This window comes from Puma concolor, chromosome C2 (assembly GCF_028749965.1).
Source record: "Puma concolor isolate L17-30 chromosome C2, mPumCon1.1.hap2, whole genome shotgun sequence".
Taxonomy (NCBI): Eukaryota; Metazoa; Chordata; class Mammalia; order Carnivora; family Felidae; genus Puma; species Puma concolor.
This window is the reverse complement of record NC_141675.1, coordinates 93,566,971-93,590,342: the sequence shown is the minus strand read 5'-3', so window position 1 is coordinate 93,590,342 and position 23,372 is coordinate 93,566,971. Positions and strand designations below refer to the sequence as shown.

The window sequence follows — 23,372 nt, the reverse complement described above, 5'->3', positions numbered from 1 at the left end:
AAAAAAAAAATGGAGGTTACTTATTCCTCAGATTATTCTCACATATTCAGAAGCCTTTCTCACATATTCAGAAGTAGTTAGAGGTCTCTCACCATTACCATAGGGGCCACAGACTCTTTTCTGAGACACTACAAAAAGTTATTAATAAGTTGACTTCAAGGAAATTCCTGTTTCATGTCCTCTGAAATGCTCCAAAAGGTCAACGCCTAAAAATGCCTGGGGTCCTGGAAGTGCCTAGAATCCCCTATATTTTACTTTTCTTCCTTTCTAACTCTGTGCATGGACTTATTTATATAAAGCCCTTTGAGATCGGGCATCTGCCTATTTTTCCGCCCTCATAACTCACTGTTTTTCAACACATGGCTATTGCCGTTACTTTCAGCTAACTGACTTCTCATGGTTCTAGATTGTGCTTATTTTTTCATTCTGCCAAGCCACCACAGAGGCCCTGCCTATGCTTAGGTTGCCTTTCTTTTTTGGGACTGCTTCATGGACTCCTAATCATCCTGAAGGATTTGGCTCAGACGTTAAGCCTTTCCTAAATCTCCTACTCTCATTTCTATTTGTTCAATATTTCATTCATTCATCAACTATTTGTTGGGCTACAACTCTGTGCCAGATACTCTTTTAGGCATTGGGTATACAGAAATAAACAAAACGAATTCCTTCTGTCTTGGAACTTACATGCTAGTAGTTGGGTAAAATAGGCAGTAAATAAACAGATCATTAAAATATGTAGTATGTCACTGTATGGGTCCATTTATATGAAATACAAGAACAAGCAAAATTAATCTATGCTGTCAGAAGTTAGAGTCGTGCTTACCCTTAGAGTGTGAAGAGGGCACAGTGGCTAGGAGGGAGCATGAGGAAAATCTGCAGGTGTTGGTAATATTCTGTTTCTTGGTCTGGGTGCTAGTTACATGATTGCATTCAGTTTGTGAAAATTAACTGAGCTGAACACTTACATGTACTTTTCTGTGTGTATATTATATTTCAATGTAAACTAAATATTTAGTTTATAGGTAGTGTATCAAATGGTCAAGAGTTGTAGAGAAAAATAAAGCAGGGAAGGCAGATTGGAAAAAGAGTGGAGGGGAAGGGAAGGAAGGTTGTGATTTTAAATAGGCTGTCCAGAGAAAAACCTTACTGAGAAGCTAAATTTTAACAAGAATTTGTAGGAGGTGAGGATGCCAGGCGCTGGGATGGACAAGGGCTGGTGGATTTGAGTAACAGCAAGGAGACCACTGGTTGGAATGAAGAGAATATGAGGAGAGTGTAAGAGATGGTATCAGAAAGATAACAAGAGACTGGAATGCATTGTGCTTTATAGGCCATTGTAAGGGTTTTGACTTTTGCTCATACTCTGAGAAAAGATGGAAAACTATTAGAAGGTTTTCAACAGAGGAGTAAAATTACCTCACTTATATTTTAAAAGTATCTTTCTGGTGACTTTTGAGAAAAGAGCCAAGAGAGATGAAGATGAGAGCAGGGTGGCCAGTTGGGAGATTGTTATAATAATTCAGGTAAAAAAAAGATGATGACTTGTCTAAGATGGTAGTAGTGGAAATGGTGAGAGGAGAGTGGGTTATGGAGGCAGACAGATAGGATTTACTGACAGATTAGATGACGGGTGTGCAGAAAAGAGAGAGTGGAGTCACCTGAGAGAGTGGAGTCACCATTTATTCTGATCCAAAAGTCTGAAATTTGGTTTGGATGTGTTAAGTTAGAGAGGCCCATTTCAGACATTTGAGGGGCCATGTTGAATTGATGGTTGGATATGAAATTGGAGTTGAGGAGAGAAGTCCAGGCTTGAAACATGCAACTGAGAGTTGTCAATCTATAGATGGTATTTCAAATTGTAAGACTAAATGTGCTTACAAGGGAGCAGTCATAGATGGAAAAGATTAGAGGTCCAGGAACTGAACCCTGGGACCCTCCAACATTTATAGGTCAGAGAGATTAAGAGAAACCAGCAAAGGGAAATGAGAAGGAAAGGACAGTAAAGTAGAGTGGAAAAGAGGAATGTGTTGTGACCTGGAAGCCAAACGAAGGAAATGTTTCAGGGAGGAAGGAGTGATCACTTGTGCCAAAAGCTGCACACAAGTCAATAAGAGGAGGACTGAGATGAGATCATTTGAGAGAACACAGGCAGTTTTGGGGGACTAAGAATAGATCACTGGAGAGGTAACACAGAGGACAGTTTGTTTCAAAGGGGAGCAGCAGAGAAATGTGTGTTAGCTGAGAAAATTAGGGTTTCACTTTTCTTTGTCTTTGTTTAGATGAGAGGAATAACAGCTTGTTTGTATGTTGATAATGAACAAATGGAGAGGGTAAAGTTGAAGTAGAATGGGGGAAGAATTGCTGAGTAATGTCTCTTGGTAGGCAAAAGGATGGGGTCTAATGCACAGGTAGAAGGGTTTGCCTAGGTAAGATTATGCAAAAGAGGTAAGTCTGAGTATGTAGGCACTGATGACAAAAGTGAATAGTGTGGTTTGGGGAGCTTGTAGAAATTCTCTTCTGCTTGCTTCTAATTTTCTTAGTGAAATGGGAGGTTTATCAGCTGAATGTGAGGCTGGGTATGATGGTATTGGAGGTTTGAGGAGAAAGAATGAAACGGTCATCTAGGAGAGGAGAGGAGAGGAGAGGAGAATAACTAAATAAACATGACAGTCTTCCTGGGTAGCACAGAAGGCATATTTGAGGTTTATGGTTGTAAATCTAAAGTGAGAATACTTAGTATGGTTGTGTGTTTTTCTCCAGCCACATTCAATTGCTTGTGTATAGGCACAGAATGGGAGGAGAGTAGGGTTAGCCAGATGTTGGGGTTTGGCCATATAGGTGTGACAAAGGAAGACAGATATGTGCTAGAAAGTGATGATGTAACCACCCATGGGATCTAAGCTGTGTTAGAAAGGGTAAGGGATGTAAAGCAGGGGAAAGGACAGTGAGGAAGCAGTAGGATCATTGGTGTCCAGGTCCTAATGGCAGCCAAAGAGTTCTTAGAGTCAGGTACTAGAGATAGTGAGCTGGAGGGGTAGAAGGTAGTGGTTGGAGAGTTTCAATGCTTGGAATTGAGATAATGGAGTGGTTGTGGTTAATGCTAATGACAAAATCTAAGTTCCAACCATGGAGCGGGTGACTAAGGTAAAATGGGAAACAAGATCCTTAAAGGAAAGAAGGTCCAGGTCCAAAGAAGCTCAATGGCTAGATCATACACCAAGAATTATGACAGAAGTAATGTTGAATGGCTTGGCAGGACCAGCACCTAAAATCAAGGAATGGTGGTGGGGAGCAATAGAAGAATGTAACATGGAAGGTAGTGAATGGAAAAGTCTAATGGGATGAGATTTTAAGCTTGAAGTGTGCAGAGAGGAGGGAGAGAGAATGATCTGGAAGCCATAATGAGAAGTAAGGAATTCACTTATGTCAAATGTATGGAGGATGTTAGAAAGAAAACTTGAAAGGGCTATAGGGGAAGAAGTGTCCTCAGAGGAAAGTCAAATTTCAGTTAGAGCAAGAAGGTAAGGGAAATGTTAACAGAAATTGAGAATAGAAGGGGTTTGCTGATGATTGATAACAGGTTCCAAAGGGCACAGTAGAAGGGTTTCAGAATTTGGGAATGGGTTGTAAATAGGATCCGAAAAGGAAGGGTAAGAGCCATAGGGAGATCAGAGTCCACGGGATTAAGGATATACTGGGAGTCTTGTGCTTGTCATGTTAAGCTTGAAAAGAGAAAAAAGACACGGTGAGATTAGATACGGTTATCTCAAGACAGAACATAACGGCAAAGCTGTGAATGTTGTTGAGGGGAAAGAGGGTGAGGGTTTTGTCAGGAGCACACAGAATTTTCAGGTCCTCTCTTTACTCTCTGATGAAGGAGTGGAAGCCAGGATGGAGCAGACTTATCTGGATCATGTGGAAATCTGGGACTCCCTTTTGATTCTTGTGGGTGACAGCATGGAAGCTGGAGAAAGAAAAGCAAGACAGCCACATACAGTAGCTCAGGTTGTGCATATTACAAGTCAAGGGTGTTTCATTTACATACACTCTAATGTAACCACCCTGGAAAAACACACTCTCCACAACACCTGAAATATATTATATTCGTAAACTTTTAACATTGCTGAGATTCATTATTATTCATCTTGTCACAAGGCTGTGTGAATCCCTCACAAAGAGAAACCACGTTGCCCTATCTCTCTTTTCTGGCCTCTGAAACATAGTAGACTTTTGGAATAGGCCTCGTTAGCTCTTAATTCCTGAGTCTTATCATCACGGCTCCAGAGGTGCAAAATAACTTGGAACCTTGATATGGAAATGCATGACCTCTCTATTCCTTTTCTTAGGTCACACCAGGAGCACCCTCCTCCTTTCTCCCTCTGTGGACTCACAAGCTAATAAACAGACTCTGCAGTTGTTCCTTGGCCTGGGATTACTTCCTTTCAGAGAATACTGAAATGTGGTGGGATTTGCTGACTGGTGACATCAATTCCTCTTGCATGTGTCTCAGCCCTACAAACCTAATAGACGCAGTAGTGCTATTTCAAGGCCATGGACCTGTTTGGCTTCTGTTTCCCTTCTGTCTCTGAAAGTTGGTAGGAAATATCCATTCACTTCCTTTTTCTCTTTTTGCTTCTCTAATTGTTCCCTTAACAATATTGTTGAATTGATGAGTGAGTAAATCAGAATTTTGCGTCACAGATGGAGAACTGCTAGTGCTGAGTGAGGGTTGTTTGAGTGTTACTGCTCTTAGGGAACAGAGAACAGAGACGATTCATTTTTCTCAACTGTTCTTTCCTGTGGGACTTTCAGAGATGCATTGTAGCTGATTGCAGGGTTTGCCTCTGGTACAGAACCCTAGCCTACCATGTTTTCTTTTTTTACAGGGATAAAGTATCCCCACATGTATGTCTACTATTAAGAGATTTGAATAACATCTACCCAAAGAGCAAACTGTCTTGCCTTTAGCCAGTGGAGCTCCTGTTTTTCTCCTGTGGATGATATTCGTTTTTGTTCTCAGCACTTATCTGTCATAAACCAAGAAAAAGTAATGAGGTAATAAGTCCAGTGTGTTGGATGCTGCCTGAAACTATAGAGCTCCCCTATCTTGTCTCTCTCAGGCCTGCATGTTTAAGTCTTATTTCTTCATCTTTAATTGTTTCATTTATAAGATTTACTTTCATTTGACCTTATGCCTCTCTCATGTTAAATGCTCTGAGTAGAATTTAACAACCTTAAGTGCAAAATGAAAGAAGATTGAAAGCCTGATGTACTATCTACATTGTGTATGTTTCATTGATGTGGTGCTTCAGTGATGATTTGTTGGAGAGTCAGGGCAGATCAGGTTTCCTCTAAGCCACTTTTTTGCTTTTGGTATTGAGATTACATGGGCACTTTGCCAACACAAAAGGAGACCTAAGGGACACCTTCCTAAAACTGACTATAGATGGGATCATTATATTTGTAAAAGCCTTCTCTGGGCATTATTGGACTACAGAAATCTTGGAAAGTCAAAGAAAGTGAGACTAACTCTTAAACTCTTCTGATTTGTCCAGTTGATTTCAGTCCTTATTATTCCTAAATGTCACCTTCCAAATCTCTCCTTTCAATGCTCTTTGCGCAGATTCTCCTCTTTTGTTCCCTTTGGAAATGGTGGGGGTTGGAGGATGACATCTGTCCTGGGCCCTGTAGGAATCAAGATTAGGTTATGGGAGAGACAAGGAAAAGTCATGTCAGACAAAAGCCAACACAGAAAAAATTGTCTAAGAACCAGAGATGTTAATTGGTTGACAACCTGAATTTTTTGAATCAGTGGATTCGGGTGATGAAATAATTTCAGTGGAGATAAGATGTATATCTGCTTCTGAAACCTCCATGTAGAATGTCACAGGAAGAAGGCACACCAGGGAGATTGATAGCTGCATTCTGAAGGTAAGTTTTCACCAGGACAGAACTTTGAGATGTGTGCTAGAAGTTGTGGGGGACCCACAATGGCTGGCATGATTCTTGGATGTATCCTCTATGGGGAGACCAAGTTGGACCAGGGATCACATTTCAGGGAACGTTAGAGGCCTGGCCTGAACTGTACTCACATATCTACTTAAAATAAAAAAGTGAAAGGATTTACATAGTTATTAGAACTAAATGAAGGAACTTACGAATTACTTATATGTGCTCAGCAACTACATAATAGAGAACATTAATTAGGAATTAGTGATTCACATTGATGTGATGATTTTTAAAATAAAGGGAAACACATTATGTATGATTTCTGTGATACAATTTAAATTATAAATTAAAATCTTGAAGGTTAAAAAAAATAAAATAAAATAAAGGGAAACATTGCAGCAAGATAGAATGAGTATGAGAGGGACCCACCCAGTGAATCCTGACTCTATTCCTCACTAGTTGTATGGTCTTAGACAAGTTCCCGAAATTTTATGAGCTGTATGTTCCTTATCTGTAAAATATTTTTTTTATAGGCTCATTGTGAGACTTATAAGAAAATATAATAGGTTAAAATAATTGATAATAATAAATGATACTTGACACATAGGACTCTTTTTGTGCCACAGACTATTCAAAAAAATTTGTATACATTAGCTCACTGAATCCTCAAAAAAAGAAAAGAAAAAGGATGAGTTAAGTACTGTTATTATGCCTCTTTAAAGAGGAACCAGACACAGAAAGGTTAAATAACTTCCAGGAGTATAAAGGGCAGGGTCAGGCAGAGCCAGGATTTAAACCTAGGAAGCCTGGTTGTTAAACATAATGTTGTCTCTCCATAAGGTATCAATCACAAGAATGTTGTTACTACGATACAGGTCAATTAGAAAGAGGTTGAAACATGAGACTAGGGATGACTGGCATTTACAAAACACAAAGAATATGTGAGAATATAAATATGACTGGCTACCAGCTTTACTGTGGAGTCTGGCGGAAGAATTTTGGATCATTTTGTTTTGAGTTGTCCCTGCTCCTTGGAAAATGACAAATTCTGCTAACTTTGTATAATTTAAAACTAGGCTAGGAATTAGAAAGATAAAGTCCCTTTTCTTTTAAAGGCAAAAATTTCCTTTCAAACATGTTTCATCCTTTTGACAATTTTATACAAGTTTCCCAGTTAAATATTGCATTCTTATCCATTAACAATCTTGTCTCTTATTTTCCCGGCAATACATTCTTTTTATAGGCCCTCATTTTATCCAGTTTCTGGGTGTTTCATATCTGACCACAGTAGGTCAGATAAGACCTCTGTATTCCAGTGATAACCATCAGGGTGCATTTCCTGTTTTCTCCCACGTTCATTTAGCCTGTTTTCCAGCAAGTTGTATTACTCCATTCCATACATGCTCTAAGTTTTGACCTCTCTATAGAATCCACAGTATCATTTCCCATGTGAATTCTCTACGTGCTGTGTATATGAATCTCATATATGAACTCAACCCATTATACCTTTTTTCTGTGTGCACTTTTTGTTAATGATGCCATGAGGAAGCAGGAGAAATATACAAGCCCAGAGTTTTTCCAAAGAGTTTTCTTTCTTTATGATGGACCTTCTCAACTCAACATTTTTCTTTTTTTCCTCACTTGATACATTTTCCATAGCCATCTTGTCTACACAAAGGAATACTATCTCTACACCGTGTATTCCCAGATCTGTACCTCCAGAGCTAAGAGCTCTTCCAGAAACTCTTCCAGAACTCTATCCAACTGCTCACAAGGTATCTCCATTTGGATGTCTTAAAGTAACTCATATTCAATTTGTGGAAAATGTAATTCATTTTCCTCCTTCCTTCCCTTCCTTCCTTCCTTCCTTCCTTCCTTCCTTCCTTCCTTCCTTCCTTCCTTCCTTCCTTCCTTCCTTCCTTCATTACTCTCTCCCACCATCCCTCCCTTCCTTCCTTCCCCAGCCAAGCAGTATCTTCTGTTCTCTTACCAATCACAGGAAATGGCATGACTATCTACCAAGTTATCCAAGCTGGAAGCTTGGAGTCATTCTGGACTGTTACCTCCTCGTTAACTCCCATAGACAGTCAATAGCCAACTCCTGTCCCTGCTACCTCCTAAAACTTCTGTGAATCCTCACTGCCATTATCTTAATTCAGATCACCATATTTCTCACCTCATTCCTGAAATCACCTCCTAACCAAGCTTCTACTGCTAGGTCTAGCCACCGTCATGACAGACAAAGGGCTAATGACAATATATGAAGAACCATTACAAACCAATTAGAAAAAGACTAAGAACCAATAGAAAAAGAAATAAAGAAAGAAAAGGGCAAGAACCAATAATTTATAGAAAGATGCTCAATCTCACAAAGGGAGTAATAAAATAAGTTTGAAATAAAGTAAAATGAATTACCATTTTTTCTCTATCAGAGGCCCAAAAGTTTAAGGACACAGTGCTTGCAAAAATGTAGGAAATAGACACTAAGTTGTATATTTTTGGTGTGAATGTAAATAGGTATAATTTCTTTGAAGGACAATCAGTAATTATAAGCAACTTTATCAACATACACACCCTCTAAGAGGATGGATTTAAAAAACATTTTTTAAATGTTTATTTATTTTTGAGCGAGAGAGAGCACGTGCCAGCAGGGGATGGGGAGAGAGAGGGAGACACAGAATTCAAAGCAGTTTCTAGGCTCTGAGCTGTCAGCACAGAACCCAATGCGGGGCTGTAACCCACAAACTGAACCTTGAGATCATGACCTGAGCCAAAGTCGGACACTTCACTAAGCAAGCCACCCAGGTGCCCCAAAAGGATGGATTTTTTAGTTGTATTTTGACAGGGTTTTTTTTTTTTTACCATGTGCATATATTACTTTTCAATAAGAAATGTGTTAAATAATTTTTAAAAATGAACTCAGTTACCTCCTGTTGACAGCAAGACCGTCTCATTAGGGCAGCAACATGATGCCTCCTGTGGTCCAGCATGGAATAGCCTTCTCCAGCAGTGGTCCTGATTTCCTCTTCACATCACACATCCATGCTACATTTACTCCAGGGTTCTGATGGCATCTGCTTGGAGCTATCCACCCATTCATTCTTTTTCCTTCCTCCCTCCTCCCCCTTATTTCAGAGATAATTCAAGAGGACTGATGGGAATTTGACACAGGGACTCTAAAACTAAAGCTAATCAAAGTAATTTGTATTAATTTGCACAATCCATAATAACACATTTGATTATAGGAAGCATACTATCTGAATTAAGCTTCTTTCAGGCTATTTTTAATTCATTTTCACTTCTTAACACATAAATATTGTAATAGCAGTGTTCCCAGAGCACGGAAGATTGGGGGAGGCTAGCCAGAATTTAAAAGTGACTGTGGACAAGGTACTCTTCAAATTTGGTTTCAAATTCCTTCTGAGAATAAAGATTTGAAGAATCAAACTGATTAATGAGACCAGTAGTCTATTGCAATAACATAACCAGAGTTTGCCTTTTAATATTTGATTAACATTTGAGTAATACCCCAAATCCAATCAAGGGATTTGGCTATAATTTTAGAGAAGCAAGACTTCTCCACAGAAGATTAAAATTAAGAAAGCGTAAACCTCAATCAACTGGAATGAGCACTTTTGGAAGACATAATTATTGGGGGTGTGGAGTGCATGGTATCTGTAAGACTCGGGTAGGGAGGCAGAAAGCAAGTAATGGTCATGTGTCTCCAAGGTGGAGCAGAATAGGTTTTATCCAGCCAACATTCACTTTACTTGGAAATGTTTGTCCATATGGGGTATGTATCAGGTGAAAGCCATTAAGGCTGTCCAGTTAGACCTTGGCACCCTGTGCCACGTCTCCAGGTTGACTTGGCTTCTCATGCAGGTTCACCTGCAGCCAGCCTTACCTAGTTTCATTCCAGTCTCATAGGACCTTCAGGGGCTTTAGGAGCCATTTAGTTTAACCCCTGCCCAATATAAGAATGTTATCTGGGAGCATCTGGGTGGCTCAGTCGGTTGAGCGTCTGACTTCGGCTCAGGTCATGATCTTGGGGTTCGTGACTTCAAGCCCCACGTTGGGCTCTATGCTGACAGCTCAGAGACTGGAGCCTGCTTTGGATTCTGTATCTCCCTCTCTCTCTCCCCTTCCCCATTCATGCTGTCTCTCTCTCAAAAATAAACATTAAAAAAATTAAAAAAAAAAAAAGGAATGCTCTCTGACTTCTCATCATTTCCTATTCCAGACCCACCGTCCAAGATCCTTTTATTTTTTAATATAAAATTTTTAATGTTTATTTTTGAGAGACAGAATGCGAGCTCCAATGTGGGGCTTGAATCCATGAACCTGGATTCATGACCTGAATCCAAAGTTGGATGCTCAACTGACTGAGCCACCCAGGCGCCCCCAGGATCCTTTTAAATAAACTTGTTCTATCAGTCCCTGAGTAAATTTGCCCTCCCAGCTGCAGTCCCAAGATTTTATTAGGAGACACTCTTCAGACCTCTTTTAAGGCTCCTGAAAGCCAAATCGACTTTTATGAGGTAAATGGTTAATGTTCTCACAACTTTATTTAGTCTTAATTCAGGGGAAGGAAAACAACACAATTACTATTTTAATTTCTTTATTTATCAATAGTATCCAAAAAAAAAAAGGGAAGAAAAAAAGAATCAGGAGTTACAAAAACAACTTAAATGCAATATGGAAGCCTACTAAATACAAATACATTTCACAAACACATAGGCAACAGAAACCTGTTCAAATTGCTGCTTGACGTTTGATTAAAAACTTAAGTGTAAGGGAAAGACATTCAGACTTGTTCACATGGGCTTATTAGCAGGTGGAGAAGCCCTGCTTTCCCAAAACAGTGATGGAGTCCAGAGTCATGGCATGTGAGAAGGTTTCCATGAACACTGAATCTTAACAGACACTGTAATATATTAATAAAATCATATACACATTGAGAAAGCCCAAGGAAGCTTGCAGTCTAAGCCCTGTGCTTGTAGAGAGCTGGAGGAACTGAACCCAATTTAATCCTATTTGCTCCATACAAAGCTCCATGCAAGACTCCCCAAACTAGGCTATTTAGCAGCTTTCCATGAATGGTCATCAGATCATGTGATTCTGTGGTGCAGACAATAGCATCCGTATTTACAGGAGGAATGCAGATTTGCTCTTGGGAATTCCGTGGTGCAGGGTAGGGTAATCTTAAATGGCAGCCACTGTCCTAAATGTAACTGGTGAGGAGACACTCTGGATTCTAGCTTTAAACAAACTGGCACGCCTGCCCTCTGTCTGTGTCCAAGAGCTGGCAAAACTTGATCAAAGTGTGCTGTGGGAGCTCTCCAAGACAACTGGACAGGGAGGTGCATTTCAGAGTGCACAAGTAGGGCTCGAAGAGAGCTTTCAAATGGGATGTATCTAAAAGGTCAGAATTCTAAACAAAACAGAATGCTCTCCTTTCAAAGGAGAACAAGGAAACTTGTTTAGAGGCAATTCCACATTCAGCACAACGTTCTCAGTACTGCCCATGCAGTGCAATCTATATAATTTCCCATCTGCTTTCTGAAGATGAGCGCTTTTGTCAAGTTTTTAATCTTCGTTATTCCAAATGCATCTTATACATGGTAAATAGTGGGGTTAATCATCACAGAGTCCAAAACACAGGAACAATGGTCTTCTCCCCAATCACAGTTTTAAGACTCAATTCCCATTCCCTCCTCCCTCTTAAAAGGTGAAACCACCTTTTGTCCTCATCTTGAAAGCGAAAGCTATTTCTGTTTCCAAGAAGGTTAAAGATGGAATGCAAAAGTTTCAACAAAGTGGAGTAGTTCTCCTTCCCATTCTCTTCCTGGGCAGACATTACCCGAGAGGGTACTACATCACTGCACAACCGGTGCAGCTGTGCAGACTGAGGTCAGGTTTGGTCATCTGGATTTTGGCCACCTGACTCTTTTGTTGCAACAGTAAGGTTTCATTTATCCCAAGGAGAAGGAAAGCCATAGGAACCTATATCCTTCTGGACCAATGATCAGAACCAGAGAATTTGTAATTTATCAAATTGAGATTAATGCATTCCTACTTGCTCACTGAGGAGACTGAGGCCCAGAAATAGGAAGAGATAGGGCCAAATCACTCTCCTAGTGGTGAACCAACAAACATATTGACATCTAAGCACAGATATCTAAGCCTTGCTTGGCTGCACTTGTCTCCATTCTTTGGAATACTGATTTGCATGAACTTATCATAATAAATGGAAACAAATTAGCTTTTTAGATCTTAAAAAAGCTTTGTATGGAGATGCTTTGTATTCCCTGGCTTCTGTTTGAGGCACCTGCTGGCAGACTGCTGATCCACTGGAAGCCAGGGGGACACAACTCTGGGCTGCATCTAGTATGTGGCAGGGCGGGAGGAGTCTTGGTTATAGCGGTCCCTGCACCAGAAAAGAACCCCAAACTCTCCCTCCTTTGAAATGGCAGGACTACTGAAAAATAATTACAAAAGCTCAGTTTCTAGTCAAGAAAATAAAATATTAAAACACAACAATAATATAATGATAATAATTGAAGAATGAAGTCAACTTGCCAAAAAAAGTTTTACAGAAAAATAGCACCTTTGGTAAAAAGTATCTGAAAAATTTGGTTAGGTCTCTAAGGGGCTCAAAGTTATACAAGTATCTGCATCATTTGTGTGCACCCTCCCAGAAACTCCAAGCCTAAGGGACCACTGGGTAACGAGAAGGGTGGCTGTGTATCTAGAGGCAGTGGTTGGGACCATGAGAAGCACAGATGCTGGACGTCTATTATGCGGATGGCGACAGGAAGGGCTGGACGCAGAATGTGTTCCTCTCCACTGGGCTTCTGCCAGACCCCTCCTCTGGGGCAGCCTGCAAAGTTCTCTCTGGCATCATTCGCACTCCCTGCAGGACGTTTATAGCCGTGGCCAACCGTGGTTCAGATCTGCTCCTCTCCCAACCCTGATGCAGTTTCCTTACTTGTCTCCAGCCCCTGAGCACCATTTATAGTTTCTCTCAAAGCACTCCTAGAAATGAAGGCTATGGCCCTTCCCCTCCTCGCCAGCCACCCCCATTTCCTTTTGCAAAACAAATAGACAAAATAAAACTCATTGCTATACAAGCAAATACTGGTGATTCGGCAATTGTAGCAGACACTTGGATATACTGAACTCAGCGCTGAAGTGAAAGAAGGTGCCAGGCTCTGGACGCCCTTCCCAGATGCCTCCTCTTTAGATCTCTTTGGTGCTCACTTTTTTGGTCTTTTCAGCTGTTTCCTTTGAGATGCAGGAGAAAATAAGCATTGTGAATTAAAAAAAAAAAAAAAAAAGAATCATTGGTATCTATCTAGTCCTCAAGACTTTATATAGCATTGACAGATACATGCTTGTGCTAAATTTTCATTCTGTTTACTTGTCTGTCTCCTCCGTGGATGAGAAGAACCTGAGGGCAAAGATCAGGTCTTATTTTTGACATGGTCACATAGGGGCTGTCACTGAATTAGTAGCTGACCCCACTTGAACGCCTGTGACACAACAGGTCAAACATGATTATCCTCATTTTAAAAATGAAGAAAAGGATACTAGATGCAAGTGCTACAAGATATTCTGGATCCCAGTCCAGAGAGGTGTTAAGAAGAAAGGTTCTGGAGGCAGACTGTCTGAACTTGAATCGTGGACATGCTATTTTCTGGGGGACTTTAGCCATGTTATAGAAACTTCTGTGCCTCAATGTCCTCAACTACAAAATGAGGGTAATAAAGTGCCACCTCTTACAACAGTGTCACATTTCTCCAAAGAAGCCTTTCTTACTTACGGCCAGTAGGCACATGAGAAAATGTTCAATGTCATTAGTCATTAGGGAAATACAAGTCAAAACTACAATAAGATGCTACTTCACACCCAGTACAATGGCTAAAATAAAACATAATGGACAATGACAAATGTGGTGAGTTTGTGAAAAAAGAGCAACACTGCTGGCAAGGATGTGAAATGGTACAGCCACTTCGGAAAACAGTCTGGCAGCCCTCAAAAGATTAATCACAGAGTTACCATAGCATCCAGCAAGTGCACTCTTAGGTATATACCCAAGAGACCTGAAAACATAAGTCCACACAAAAACTGGAACAAGAATATTCCTAGCAGCATCATTCATCATAGCAAAACAGGGGAAACAACCTAAATACCAGCTGACGACTGGATACACAAAATGTGGTATATCCATACAATGGAATGTTATGTAGCCATAAAAAGGAATGAAGTGCCAACCTATGCTATAACAAGGATAGACCTTGAAAACATAATGCTAGATGAAAGCAGTCAAACAGAAAATGGCAAATACTGTATGATTCCATTTGTGTATGTCCAGAATAGGCAAATCGAAATAGAGTTAGAAAGTAGATGAGTGGCCGCCAGGGGCTGGGAGAAGACAGAATGGGGAATGACTTCTAATGGGCCTAGGGTGTCTTTGTGGGATAATGAAAATGTTCTGGAATTAGGTAGTAGTGATGGTTGATGATCTTGTGAATATATAAAAACCACTGGATTGTATATTTAAAAGGGTGAATTTTATGGTATATAAATTAGATCTCAATAAAAAAACTAATTAGGAAATAAAAAACAACAGTGCCTGGCATCTAGCAGACACGGTTGGTTCTCCATCCATAGCCCCTTGCCTTTAGCAGTTCAGTACACGGGTACGGCTTCTTACTGCCAGCACCTGCACCTCTCTGCCTGAGGCTTTCTCTGGCTGCTGGAGCCTGCTTTGCCCACACATGTTGGCAGGCCAGAAATGCCAGGGAATTCATGTCGCTGGTGGCAGCCCTTGCCAATGGCTGATGAGAGTTTGTGTAGGAACGTGCCTTCTCCCTTCCCCCTCAGGAATGGGAACTCTGTTCCCAGAGATCCACAATAGGACTAAGCTCCACACGCCCACAGTGGTAACATGCCTTGGTAGACGCTCTTTATTGCTTCCTTCCCTTCCTGGGCTGGCTTCCCAGCTCCCTGTCTAGTGTCTCCTAGGATTGCTTCCCAAATAAACTATTTGTACTCAAGTCCTTGCCTTAGCGTCTTCTTTCTGAGGGAACTCACATAAAACAGACATGTAAAAATGTTAGCTATTATAATCCACTCCTCACTGCCTACTCTGATCATTTCCCCACCCCAGAGGAAAGGAATTCCTATTAAGTTTTTTTTTTTTCTTCTTTTATGTGGTTGCACTCATCTGGAGATTCAAGACTGATGAAATGTGGAAAAACAAAAGGCTGGGAGCTTCCGCTTAAAAAACTGACATGAGGGGGGTGCCTGGGTGGCTCAGTCAGTTAAGCATCCGACTTCGACTCAGGTCATGATCTCGTGGCTTGTGGGTTCGAGCCCCACATTGGGCTCTGTGCTGACAGCTCAGAGCCTGGAGCCTGCTCTGGATTCTGTGTCTCTGCCCCTCCTCTACTCACGCTCTCTGTCTCTCTCTCAAAATAAATAAATTAAAAAACAAAACAAAACTGACATGAGGTTTCTATATTATGAGTGACAATAATGACAAAATGCATATAAAAACCATCAATAAATATGAGCAATTTTATTTTTGAGCATTATTAATATTAATAATTATTTTGAAATCAAATATTTCATCTCAATAGTTTAGCAGCTCTTGTGACTGTTAGATTCTCTCAAAACTTAAGTCAGAGAGAAGGCTTGTATAACAGACCCAGTATACAGACAGGTGATCTGAGGCACAATGTCCTTTGTTAACTACATGGTAAATCAGGGGCAAGACAGGCCCAAGAGTCAAGCACATCCATGTTTTCTCTCCAGGCCTTTACCATCTATGTCAGTGAATCGCTATTCTGCCAAGAGCCTTTTCCCCAAGAAGATCTTCAATTTGAAGACACAGAACCTGAACAGAATTCTTATTTATTATCTTCTCAAGTCTCCAGGAAACTCTAAGTTCTCTCGGTTTTGAAAATCCCAGGCTGTTTTCTAACCAGCTTGGCATTTAACTGAAATATCTTTTATTGTGGTCCACATTCACTTATTTCCTGCTTGTTGCCCTCAAGGAGCTCACAGTCTTCAGGTCCGGGCACTGGTCGTGACAGGAAGCAGTAACACTTCCATAGACCATGCTCATTTGCAAACCACTTCCAACATATTTGCAAATCACCACCTGGCTAATTCTTGCTTCTAAAGCAATTTACCAAGTTGTAACCTACATCTGTTGGGACCTGCTGGGCCACACAGGACTCCATTAGGGAACTGTCTGTATCATGGTTTGATAGCATAGGTTTATCATTCAGGACCTATTGTATGGAACAGAGTGGCTCCTTGGACATCTGGAGCATTAGGCGATATCTGAATGGCAGAAGGGCTTAGTGGCAGCAGCAATACCTGAGCCAGCATGGAGTCTGCAACTCACCTGGTGCTTCTGGAGCTCCTGGACATATCTGGTCATCTCCTCCTCTGTCTGGGCCTGGGCCCCCTTCTGATTCTTTCCTGGAAGAAGAACCAAAGCTCAGGGCAGTGCTCACTGATAGAAGCTAGTTAGGGATCCTACCAATATCTACCTTTTAGGCTCTCAATTTCATCTCCCATTTAATCTATGGAAGGAGAGGGGAACTGCCTGCATATCTCTGAATATGAAGTGTCCCAGTTCAACTGACACCTCCAAAGTAACACTGTGAACCAAGCAATCTCTTCCACCCCCCCACCCCAGCCTCTGTTCCTAGTGTCTCCGACTGCTCCAGCACGTATATCCATGCCAGGCACTGGCCCTGCCGTAAAATCTATGGGGAATATCTGGGTCTTGACTCAGGACGTTCCTCTGGGCTAGGGATTCTCAACCATTCACATGGAGAACTTTTCAAAATACACGTGTTTAAATTCCACTTTTAGACTCTGATTTAATTGTTGTTGGGCACCAGGATTTTGTAAAGTTTCTAGGTGATTGCAATGTGCAGGCAGGGTTGATAGCCACTATATCTAGCAGTGTTTCCCAAACTTACGTGGTGATTAAAAAAAAAAACCATAGAATATATCTTAAAAGTGGAGGTTCCCAAGCTGCTCTTTTGTGGGTTTGATTCAGTAGGTTTGGGATAGACTCTGTACATTTACCAAGTATAGTGTTTGCCGTCAGGAAACACTGCTCCGCCATGCCTTCTTGAGTTTGGCATTAATCACAGCAGTTTCCCTCAGCTGTGGCTCTACCTGGCTTTGTATCTTGATGTCACGTTTTCTTTGCCCCATTGAGATTTCTGATCTAAGACCAGACTAACATTCAGGTACTGACTCTGGAGTGCTGCCTCTACAATGTCCTCTCAGCTCCGTGGCCCACACACCAAGACATGCTCACCTTGGGGCACCACCATCTGTGGTGCTCTTTATACCCACAGGGCTCTAAACCTGGCCATCCAGAGAGGGAGGACAAGCTGTCCAGTGTGGCTGTGGAAGTGGGCATTGTCCCATGGAGGTGATCATTTGGGTTTTGTCTGATGCATGTGATGGGGCTTATTATCCAGGTGATCAGGCTTATTCCATAAGGCAGATGTTTAACAATTGCCTGTCTTAGAAATGGATGCCTACCTTTACAAAGCCAGGCCAGGAGCAGTTAGATGTGGGGAGCTACTGCAGGGGGTTTGGGGAAGATGAATGTAAGATGCTTCCTGATGGAGGCAGGCTGGGGTAGTATTTTGAAATGTTCTCTCTTGGCTTCAGTAGCTGCTGTGTGCCTGGTCTGGATACCTTTAGTTTTGACTTCCAGAAATTTCTAGGATTTCTGTCTCTAAACAGCCTCTTCCTACTCTTCCATTTGTCTCTGGAATTGTGTTGGCTTCCTGCCTTCCCACTTTGAGAAGAGACTTGGTCCTGGGCAGTAAAAGACTAGGGATCCCCTGGTACAATTGAGTTCCATTTGTAAGCTTCTTATCTAGAAAAACATCTTCTGGGTCCTTGACCTCTGTCTCCCAGTTTCCATCTTACCTGACCTTCCTGAACATGATCCTAAGATCATCCCATTCTTTCTTGTCTCAGTTTCTTTAAGGTATAATTTTAAGTTCATCCCATCTGGTGGTTCCAGATTGGGGCTTGGTTCCTACTGACTTTTCTTCTCAAACCCAATGTAACTCTCTATTCTAGACCTGATCTCACCCTTTTCTGTCTTTCCTCTACTCCGAATTATGCCTGTTTTTTCCCTATAACCTGGCTTTGATTCAAGAGTTTCTTTTGATCTTTGGCTCAGATGGCCCCCAGACTTGGGGCCATTTGGTTTCTGCACTGGTCCCCCAAACTCTCTGACACCTCTATGTCTCTAATCCACCCTAACCATGTCTCAGCTTTCTTTTTTTAGGCGTTATCCAATTCTGTTAATTCAAAGAGGGTCTATGAACATTTTTCCTTTCTCTGCTGGATATAGGTGGCAAGCAGGAGTCATTTTGTTTTCAAACCACCTAAGTCTTTTACATATAAGATTTCCCAAGCTGTCATAAGGATCAAGTGGGTTAATATGTAGAGTGCTTAGTGGAGTGCCTGGCACATAGTTCTCACTAAGTATTTGCTTTCATTATTATTATGATGATTCCAATCTCACATCAACATTTGATCTTGCCCTGCATCTTAAACCTCTCTTATGCCAAGCCTCTGGAGTGATTTGCAAACGTAATGCATCTGGCCTAAGTGCGTTGCCCAGTGCTGCCCACTGGGTGCTCCAACGTTACAGGTTGGAGTCTGTCACTTGCTCCCCAGTTTCCTTGCTCCTGGCCACTGCCCTCTTCTCCATCATCCCCACCCTGACTTCTCTCATGGTGAGTTCACAAAGGAATCCCTCTCCCTGCCGTCCCTTCTTTCTGCCTGGGGCACAGCTCACCATCACAGGTCATGGCTGTGCAGACCCAGTTTCCACAGGCACAGACACAACGGTTACAGTCCACCTCGGTCTCTGCTCCATCTGCATATGTCTCATCCTCCAGGGCACACTCTGTTGGGACCAAAAATAAGGGGCAATAGTTTAGGGTGAGAGTGGAACAAGACATCTTGGCCATCGTCTGTGCACCTTACCCTTTTCCCAGACAAGACCTGCTTCTGCTTAACCTTCAGAGGCACCATATCTGAGTAAATGATGCCACTGATCCAAAGATTGTTGGATCCTAACCTCAGCACAGAGTTGATGGGCTGGGGCCCAGTCTGGAATTGTGAAAGGGAATTTTCTTAGCAAGCTCTGGAAAGTTCCATCAATTCTATCTTGCCCCTCCCCCCGTCCCCTGCCAAATGCCCTCATTCCCTTCAACTCCACATATTTCTTAGGTTAAGCATACTCCTCTCTGGAGGATTGAAGGTCGGGTTGAGGCACTTGAGGAACTCTTGGAAGCTGAGTTTCCAGTCAGCATTTTCGTCAGACAGTTCAATGAGAGCATCAACACAGAGTCCTCTGAAACAAAAAACAGGAGAAATGTGTCAGTAAGACCCTGATTTCACTCCCGCAGAAAGGACCTAAGCATTGGGATCACATACATGTGGGGCCTCCAGAGGAGGCCAAGGAGACAACTGCTAACTGAGGAACTTTCTACACGCCTTCCCACAACTATCATCCAACCTGACTCCTGTGAGCATCCAGACTTTACTTGGTTATACTTGATGTCAGATCATTTACATTGTTCAAATGTTCTTCCAAGAAGACTAAAGTTTCCTGAATGGTTGTGTTCACTTTGATTGGCATATGTTTTCACTACCTGTGCACCTTCTGTGAGCAATTCCCTTTCCCCATGGTACTGGTCAAGTCAACCAAAGTAGGAAAATCAAAACAGAGGGGAGACAAATAGATGATAGGAATGGAATATGGGATCTGAAAGACTATGGAGTTCAAGCAGGCATTATCACTATCACTATCTAGAAAGAGAAATGTTTAGAAAAGTTTAATGGAATCCTAGTTCCCTCACTCTCCCCTTGGCTTGGATGTGAGCCTTGGTTCAATCACTGACTACCCAAATGGCCTTGAGCTAGTTCTTCAACTTTTCTGAGCCTGTTTTCTCATCTGTAAAATGAGGACAGGGAGCCCTCCTTAACTGGAATGTTATGAAGGTCAAACATTGATCTTTAAAATAAAATATTATCTAATTTCAAGTTATCAAAATATGAAGGATTTTCAGATACTATATTCTAAGGCCATGGCATATTACTAAGGGAGAATCATTCTAGAATCTGGGCTTCATGCTTTATATTTCTTCTGAACAAAAGAGGTGCTATTCCTATTTTTAATTCTTGCTGATGTACTGGAGCCACAGCAGAAGTTTCTTAGGGGTTAATTTTTATTAATATTTGCTCTGGAATAATATCAGAAAAGGACAGGGACATGCTTACATTTGTGACAGTTAGGGTTCTCTATATGAAATAGCACCAACTATCTTAAAAGTCAGAACTAAAGCTATTTTAGACTTATAGTTGAATAATACGGTGATATAATTCCTTCCAAAAATTAACCATTAAAACATTATCATGACACTCAGAAACACATTTGCTCTGATGTGACCTTGATAATTTACTTTAAAATTACATTCTTCTATTCCTTGTAAGTTCTGGCAAAACAACAACTATTTGATCAGATACCAGTGGTGCTCAATATATTAGTTCATAACGTTCACAAAATAGACCAGGACAGAATTCCTGTTTTGCTTTTTACTTCTCACTGGCACTGGTGGCCCCTCTGCAGGTAGGAAGGAGTTCAACTCCCCTATCCTATCCAGCCTTCCCCTCATGGGCCCCTCCCTGACCCCTCAACTGCACTCACCTAAGCAGCTTGTTGTTCTCCTGGTCGGCATAGGTAGTGATGTTGATGGCAGTTTCATTCTGCTCCACAAATTTCAGTAACTCACTGGAGTCCAAGCGAGAGTCACCATTATCAACGTTCTGGAAAGGGGATAAAGAGCACTTTCAGGAACATTTTGTAGATCTGTCTCCCTCTCAGCTTGACCCATCTTTGGCTCTTGACCCATTCCAACCCTGCCTTGGCCTCACACCTACTGCAACAAAGGCTTGAAGACTTGGGGCCCCCAGAGAAGGTACCAGCACCCCAAGATGAGAGACTGAAAGTGTGTGGGCAGAGGCCACTGGGGGCCTTTCAAACCCACACCCTGCTCAGAAGGGCAGTGGGAACACAGACCTGTGTTACCCACGCACCTGCGGTGCTGGAGAACCCCCTGCAGCCTCATCCCTGACACCGTCTTGCAGACATTCTCCTCTTTAACATCTGGGTTCAAGCCAGCCACCATACCCTGTTCTCAAACCTTGATGAACATTATGAATCAGATTCTGTGGCAGAGCCCAGGATGTCTATTTCTTTTTTCTTTTTTTTAAGCTTATTTATTTATTTTGAGAGACAGGGAGAGAGTGTGCGCACATGCACACATGAGCAGGGAAGGGGCAGAGAGGCAGGGAGAGAATCCCAAGCAGGCTCTATGCTGTCAACACAGAGCCCAACTTGGGGCTTGATCTCATGAACCATGAGATCATGACCTGAGACGAAATCAAGAATCGGATGCTTAACTGACTGAGCCACCCAGGTGCCCCTGGATATATATTTCTAACAAGCTACTTGGGGACAACAATGCAGGCACCCCTCAGAGCTCACTCTGGGAGTCACATGACCACTTCTTGCTGCTTATTTCCCTGGCTTGCTGTCATGCTTCACATTCACACTGGTGCCCCTAACCAAGCACAGCAGTGAGAAGTCGCAAGCAAAGGCCCCGAATTGATAACCTGCAGGCAGAGGTGGTACAAAGCCCTCCACCTCTCTGCTCTGGGCCCCACCGCAGACATGTGTAGGGGTCCTCGGCTTACCAAGCACAGGCTGTCCTCATGACCTACCTGACATCCCACGAGCACAAGGTGAGGGTATAGTGAGCTCAGGCATTATCCCCTCTTGGCAAGGTGCTAAACCTAGACCATAGCCATTTGGGACTATTCAAAATGCCCAGGCCCTAGCTGCTGGAAGAGGGTGTCGATTTCAAGTTTCCATCAAATTCTAAGTTGGATGTTGCTGCCCTCCTAGATAGTTCCAATGGAGGAAAAATGTTTTTAGAAAAAATTCTTTCCATAGGCTGCCTCAGACTGCTGCCCTGGGAAATTATCAGCATTCCCATGTTACGTTGAAGGTGGCTCACCAGATGATATAAGGGATTCTGAAGAAAAGTCTGTCCAGGCTTCCCGGTAGAAGGGACTCTCCTTCCATGCCTGTCATGTGTCACATGTACTCTGCTATAAGGTTGTAAATCTTTCCATGATATACATAATGACAGGCATGTACAAAACAACTATGTCAGCCCTTGCTTAGTACCTTTTTATCATTCTTGACAAATTTTTTAGGAACAGGTCTCAGATGTTCCCCCTGAGGAAACTGCCCTTCACCTTGTGAAGTCTTGATTAATTAATGGAGAGAAATGAAATAAGTTTGGGCAGAAGTCATTCTTAGCAGTACAGGACTTTCTTGAATACAAACGTTGCAAGTGCTGGACAGACAGGAGCAGCCCTCACATACCCCAACACCATCACAGCTTGTTGAGAGTGAGAGTCTGAGGAGGAGCCATGCAGCCATGGCTGCAGACCCAGTTCCAGGCAGTGCCTGGGGGCACCAGGAACCTGGTGGCTATAGCCCAGCCAGCTCCCAAAAGGCAGTGCTGAGTGCACACAGTTCACTCAGGCCACGATCCAGGCCTGAAGCCGAGGGGAGGGCCAGCCTGTGTGCACGCTCATCTCACAAGGGCCCAGCCAGGCCTCCCCAGGCCAGCGCTGTATGTGGAATCCATAGGAAAAGAGGTCTGGTACCCACCCCAGAAACAGCCTGGACTGCCTGGGGAGGGGGGGGGCATACTTAGGGGGTTTTGATCTTGGACCATGAACCAACCTAATTCACTCAGCCTCTATTCAGCTAACCACTTACAAAAGGCATAGTACCTCTGTATGCCTACAATTCCCAGCTCTGTATGTGATGTAGCACCCTTTTCTTCTATGTAACTGTAGGGTTGTAGAAAGGCGGGAAGATGTGTGATATGAAACCCATGCTTGGGGCTTACTGCAAGTTTGGAGACTGTTCAGAGGATGAGCTAGGCCAGACACTCACTCACACACAACATCTGTGGTGACATGGGGAACATGATACCAGAGTCAAGGAGATAAGAAGTCTGGCTCCAATTCTGACTCTGGCCACCAGGAGTCCACCACCGAGAGGGGGTGTGTGTATGACATGGCCATGAAAGGCTCTCTCCACCTGCCTGCCCTCTTCATTGTGCTACACTTTCACTTAAGAAATCATTAATGAATTACTAGGTGAAGTAAGAGTCTGGTTTTCATCTTACCCAAATTCTGATTAGATTTTCTTTTCAACTAATTTTGATGTAAGGAATGCCACCTGGGTTAGAGGGCAGTTCACTGGTTCAGAA

The 23,372-nt window shown here is 42.3% G+C and overlaps 1 protein-coding gene and 1 long non-coding RNA gene across 4 annotated transcripts in view; both read right to left on the bottom strand.

Moving 5' to 3' along the window:
- Positions 1-1,659: 1,659 nt before the first annotated feature.
- LOC147577428 (uncharacterized) lies at positions 1,660-7,781 on the bottom strand. 2 transcript variants are annotated; one of them, XR_015240286.1, is made up of 2 exons: positions 5,531-7,781; positions 1,660-5,027 (listed from the first exon to the last, which is right to left on the bottom strand). It is a non-coding gene; the product is annotated as an uncharacterized LOC147577428 (long non-coding RNA). The 2 variants fall into 2 exon arrangements; XR_015240285.1 differs by having other exon boundaries at positions 1,660-3,964.
- Positions 7,782-10,550: 2,769 nt separating this feature from the next.
- Positions 10,551-23,372, bottom strand: part of FSTL1 (follistatin like 1) — a 54,413-nt gene continuing 41,591 nt past the window's right edge. Inside the window, exons 7-11 of one of the 2 annotated variants that reach the window (XM_086675326.1) lie at positions 20,726-20,844; positions 19,257-19,369; positions 18,809-18,919; positions 16,367-16,443; positions 10,551-13,233 (exon numbers count right to left, since the gene is read on the bottom strand). In XM_086675326.1, the coding sequence (XP_086531452.1) occupies positions 13,189-13,233; positions 16,367-16,443; positions 18,809-18,919; positions 19,257-19,369; positions 20,726-20,844 (465 nt within the window). In that variant the 3' untranslated portion in view covers positions 10,551-13,188. Of the gene's footprint in view, positions 13,234-15,515; positions 16,444-18,808; positions 18,920-19,256; positions 19,370-20,725; positions 20,845-23,372 lie in introns of those variants that run through there. The other variant, XM_086675325.1, reaches the window with a different exon arrangement.